Here is a 5,939-nt window from a genome sequence, read left to right on the forward strand (position 1 = left end):
AATGATCAAACACTGATTATTAGATTATTAAATTAACTGAGCTGAAAGCGTGAGTAGAAATTTGAACAATATTTAAAAAAAAATAATAATAATAATCCATGCACTCCATGCAGGCACTCTAACCTACAGCAGCTATATTTTCTGCACTCATATCAAACTCCAACATCAAAACATTATCATTTTACAAAATACACCTAAATTATTATTTAATCTATTTTCATAGGCTGCTTACTGTACATTATGGCAAATAAATAAATAACTACCTACCTACCACTAGATCTATTGTTATAAGATTTTCAGACTGGACTATATATGCATGACACCTGTATAGTCACTGAGGTTTGTCACGTGTTACACTAAACGGATAATAAATAAACTAGTGTTTATATGCTCTATAATACGTATCGGGCTACAATCCTCAGCTCAGCATCATATCTCACCAATAATATTGTCTTTTCTTGTTTTGGTCCTAATATATCAGCAATATAAGTATGATTATTATTATTGCATGCATCAGTGTGTTTGACTAACTCTGCTAACTCTGGACACGAACACATGCACTCAATCATATTGTAAGTCGCAAAGGATACGAGTTTTAAAGCTGCTATGTACAGCCACGTGTTAAATTGCTTGCTTAGTTAAATCTGTCCAGCAAAACCGGAAATAAAAGAAATATATAGTATTTTAATTTTTAGTGCATTAAGTGATAATAGATAAGCATGCAGTCTAGGAAGTTTTGGACGACTGTATACAGATATGTACTGCTTGTTTGACACAATAATAATAATAATAATAATAATAATAATAATAATAATAATAATAATAATAATAATTTAATTTTCTGTTGATTAATCTACAAGAGATGAAGTATAGAGAAGTAGTTTCTGGCTGTTCTATGGAGCCATGTGTTGCCTGTTTAGCTTTGCTGACCCTGCACACTGTTCCCTGGTGAAGAGCCTCCTCCCGAGCTCATGATCACCTTTCGGACACAAACTAAATGACCTCGGATCATAACAACAGCTCTTTTAGCATATACGCCGCATAACTAACTGGAGGTTTTTTTTTTTTTTTCCCCCTTCTCCAGAGACACTGAGATCTTTTTACGAAGCCGACAGAGCCAAGAGGGTGGGTGGGTGGCTCGAAATAAAACAAAACAACAAACAAACAAACAAAGGTTGCTGTTTTATATTTGATTTTTGATTTTTTCCCCCCCACATTATACATGATGGTCATGCTGTGGAATTAAAGGATCAGCTGGAAGAAAAAAAAGTACCCCTTTCATGCATTATATTAAAATGCGCGTGAAAAGGAATAAAGCACCAGTAGCAAGATGTTAGATCAGGAGGTTGGTTAGTTTGAAAGCGACTTGCGACTTTGGTAATATGAGGAGAAAAAAAAAACCTACTGTATTGAGCTTCCTTGCAGTCACGTGATGATTGCTTTGGTTTTTAGATGTAACTCTAGATATAATAGTGATAAGTACAATAGCCTTTGCATAACAACAACAACAACAACAACAACAGGGAAAAAAGTTTTTTTTTTCCTTCTTCTTCTTCTTCTTCTTCCACTCCACCGCTGCCTGAGGCTCGGCGCAGGCGCTCTGGCTGCTTGCTGTCACTAGAAAACATTTTTTCCTTCTCCTTCACATTGGAAACTGTCACAAGTGACGTCAATCACCAGGCTCTGACCAATTAGAGCGCGGAATGATTGTTTAGCTCCGCGGGCTGCAGCGCCTGCCATGAATCTCCATTCAGTCTATCAAAGCGTCCCGCTGCTGCCTCTCAACCGAATGGGATCCCATGTAGGCAGATAGATAAGAACTAAACTTTAGCAAGTTTTTTTTTTTAATACATATTTTTCTCTCGTTCTGTATTTTTTCCCACCGCGATTAAAATATATTTGTCATCATCATCATTATTATTATTATTTTGCCTGCTGTCAAGTTATTCTAAAAAAGAAAATTAGGAGTAATGAGCGTAGATGCGTTGGGAAGCCCCGTGATGGACCCTGCGTTTTCCAAACGGAGCACGGCACTGAGATTAGTTGACTTGGCAGGGGCTCACCACCATCACCATCATCATCACCACCATACCCCTCAGAGCGTGACAGGCTTCCCGGGGTTTGGCGGGCACGCGCACTCAATGGCTCACGCGCACCCTGGGGAGATCACGGCGGAACCCCGCCTGGGGCCGAGTCCATTCGGGCCAGAACCCATGGGGCACTCGGCGGCCCTCAAAATCAGCCCAGCCCATCATTATCCCCACCACCACCACCACCACCACCACCATCACAATCATCATATCGCAGGCCACGGTGAAGTGGTCTCCAGTCCAACGGGAGCTTTCGGCCCGGTGCAGGCTGCAGCGACGGTCCCGTACTCCATGTCTCACGCGGCCCAGGCTCTATCCGCAGGTAGGGATTTCCTTATTCGCCGAGATCTGACAGCTCAAGGCGCCATGCCCGCGCTGACCGAGCAGACCTCTGGTTCCGCCTCTCACCACGGAGTGTTTGTCTCGACCACAGGTAGCTACCCGGGACACTATGGCCACCTTCACCCTGACGCCGGAGCGCATGCTCTCTTCCCTGGACTCCATCATGAGCAGCCGTCCAACGGAGCACCGGGTGGCCAAGCCTCAAACGGACAAATAAGGCTAGGCTTACCGGGAGACATGTACGTCAGGACCGATCACTTGAGTCAAGTGGCGAGCAGCAGATCGGATCCGTTTGCAACATCTTCGCCTCTCCACGGTCTCAATCTGAACATGAACCTCAGCACTCACCACCACCACCACCACCATCACGGACACGGTGCCTTCTTCCGTTACATGAGGCAACCGATCAAGCAAGAGCTCATCTGCAAGTGGCTCGAGCCAGAAAACTCGGCCAAGAAACTCTGCTCCAAAACTTACAGCACCATGCACGAGCTGGTGACGCATGTGACCGTGGAGCACGTCGGCGGACCCGAGCAGGCGAACCACGTCTGTTTCTGGGAAGAGTGTCCGCGAGAAGGGAAACCATTTAAAGCCAAGTATAAGCTCGTGAACCATATCAGAGTGCACACCGGAGAGAAACCGTTTCCGTGTCCGTTCCCTGGCTGTGGCAAAGTGTTTGCCCGATCAGAAAACCTGAAAATCCACAAGAGGACGCACACAGGTTAGTTTTAATTTATTTTTAATTATTTCATCAGCTCGCTTAGAGCATTGCAACTCGATATGCTATTATAGATTCATGGAAACGTAAATATATATATATTTTTTTTTCCAACAAAATTTGCACATCTGACACATCAGTAGTCATACAGGAAGCCGAAATTATTATTATTATTATTATTATTACACTTTTTTGTTAGCTCAATTATTATTATAATAATAAGAATAATAAATATTATTATTATTAAATATTATACTCATATCAGCTAATATGAGTGTTGGACTGTACTTCTGTCTTCATGAAAAAAAAGTCAAATAAAACTCATTTCCTCAGGCATTGCATCGTTTATGAATGTGTGATTATCGAAGTGGATCTGGACTGCATATGGTTGAAGCTGCCTATCTTTGAAGCTGAGGCTTTTTTTTTTTTTTTTTTTTTCCGTCTGGGGCCTAGTCTGAGCAGTGTGTCCAAAAGTATTGCCTGTTGATAAAAAAGAAAAGATATTAAGCTCCAAAAAAAAAAAAAGCCTAAGCGTTGGACGTGATATCCTGTCTGTAAATTTAAGTTTTATATTTGGATATGTTTTATGACCATGAGGCTATTTTGTTCTAAATGTAGAATAGGTAATAGGGTATATTAACCTCTGACTTGCTCAAATATAACGTATAAGAAATGCTACTCACTCGGTTATTATTATTATTATTATTATTATTATAAAAATGTCATTCTTAGGATTGAAAATGTGTAAAAATAAGTCTTTTTTTAAATATAAATACACTATGCGAAAGAGAAGAGCATCCACGATGAAGTGTGTGAGCAGCATGAATGGCCAAAGTCAAGTTAATTATTGCAGTAGTGATTAATGAAGGGTTACACTTAAGGTCTTGATTAACTGTGATATGCAACAAGTCGTTCAGAGCAAAGAACTAAAGGCCTGGAGTTCACTGGATACTCGTTCTTGCACAATCTACTTTACACACACACACACACACACACACACACACACACACACACACACACACACACACACACTACAACAAACACCTTTTTTCCCCTTATATATATATATATATATATATATATATATATATATATATATATATATATATATATATGAGATTATTTAGTTAAACTACACATCCCTCTATCCCTCTGTCCCTCTGTCCCTCTATCCTAGCTGCTATATCCTAAGACCTTCTGAAATTGTCCCATATCCTGTTCCCTCCACAACGTAGTGGAATCTGAATCTTTGCTTATGGATGCAGTTTCCCAAGGGTGTCTTTCCTCGTCTCTGGCTTGTACTACACTAATAGCCTATAGCCTTGATTGGCTTTCTCATTCTCTCTCTCTCTCACTCTCTCTCTCTCTCAGCCCAACAGCTGAAGGTCGAATTTATATTCAACATGCAAGTTTAATTAGACAGCAGCAATTACATATTCTCATAAGCGGCTTGTGCTGCGGAAAGAAAAAAAAAACAATGTCTTGTGGTTTGAATGTAATTAATTCAAACATTCATGCTCGCCCAGTCTTCTTCTTCTTCTTCTGCAAAGCCCATGTTTGACATAAAGTAAAATAAGTGCTATGTTATTTATTTATTTATTTATTTATTTATTATTTTTACTCCCTTTTATACTCTCTGGTATTGGGATGTATTTTTTTTTTGTCCTTTGCATTAAACATCAACATCAGCATAGTGCTCATATGCATGTGAAATAAACAAGGAATTGAAAAAAAAAGGACATGAAGCACTTCCTGACCTGCTAATAACAACTGTGACACCGGGGTCCACTTCCACAGTTTGCTAACAGTCTAAATATCAAATCCCAAGGGACAGAGATGTGAGGACAGACCTGTTCAGGCAATTACAGCTCTCTATATAGCTATTAGCCCTGCATTTTATTTTAAAGGATGTTGTGAAGTAGGCTTGTGATGTTATAACAATGATGCATATATCTATACTGTTGTAATAATGTTTTGTTTCACTTGTCTGTCTCATAAAGCACCTATAACTATACCTATAACTATAATTATGTTATTGCATATAACAAACAAACAAACAAACAAACAAACAAACAAACAAAAAATGTCACCTGGTCAAATTGTGCTGATCAGGAATTTAAAAAAAAGATGATGAATATGTTCCCCGTTTATTTATAGGCGAAAAGCCATTCAAGTGCGAATTTGATGGCTGTGACCGACGCTTTGCCAACAGCAGCGACCGGAAGAAGCACTCGCACGTGCACACCAGCGACAAGCCATACAACTGCAAAGTGCGCGGCTGTGACAAGTCCTACACACACCCAAGCTCCCTGCGCAAACACATGAAGGTGCACTGCAAGTCACCACCTCCTCCGAGCTCAGGCTACGAGTCCTCCACTCCGTCCCTGGTGTCCCCGTCATCCGATTTGGGTCGAGACACTCTGTCAGGGTCGCAGGCCGCCAATCTGAGCGAGTGGTACGTGTGTCACAGCTCGGGTCCTGGTGGCACACACACCCCTCCGAGCGGCTCGTCCACCCCGGATCCCTCAGAGGCTCCACCGTATCAGAACTCCTGAAAACATGTGCGTGCTCATGGCTACTTGTGTAAAAGTGCCCTGGGCCATGTGAGAGTCAGGAAAAAAAAAAAAAAAGTGTTGTATGGCCCCAATGCACTGGCTCACTGACAGGTCCATGTCACAGCCAAACCACAAAACTGTCGTGGCCAACTTGTCTCCCACATGGACTGAATATGAACCATTATCACCACCACCACCACCACCAGTGTCCATTTTATTGTCATGGTGTACTGA

General features: G+C 41.2%; 1 protein-coding gene across 1 annotated transcript; it reads left to right on the plus strand.

Annotated features, from left to right (window-relative positions):
- The first annotated feature begins 1,970 nt into the window (after positions 1-1,970).
- zic4 (zic family member 4) lies at positions 1,971-5,705 on the plus strand. Its single transcript, XM_060920733.1, has 2 exons — positions 1,971-3,153; positions 5,308-5,705. The coding sequence occupies exons 1-2, from the start codon at positions 1,971-1,973 to the stop codon at positions 5,703-5,705; spliced, it is 1,581 nt and encodes a 526-aa protein (XP_060776716.1).
- The last annotated feature ends 234 nt before the right edge of the window (positions 5,706-5,939 follow it).

The sequence above is a fragment of the Neoarius graeffei genome, chromosome 5 (genome assembly GCF_027579695.1).
Source record: "Neoarius graeffei isolate fNeoGra1 chromosome 5, fNeoGra1.pri, whole genome shotgun sequence".
NCBI classification, from domain to species: Eukaryota; Metazoa; Chordata; class Actinopteri; order Siluriformes; family Ariidae; genus Neoarius; species Neoarius graeffei.

Bases quoted from the DNA above. Each gene is read 5' to 3' on its own strand.
- zic4 (XM_060920733.1), top strand. From the start codon at position 1,971: ATGAGCGTAGATGCGTTGGGAAGCCCCGTGATGGACCCTGCGTTTTCC. The intron at 3,154-5,307 runs GTTAGTTTTAAT...GTTTATTTATAG, and splicing joins CCACAAGAGGACGCACACAG to GCGAAAAGCCATTCAAGTGC.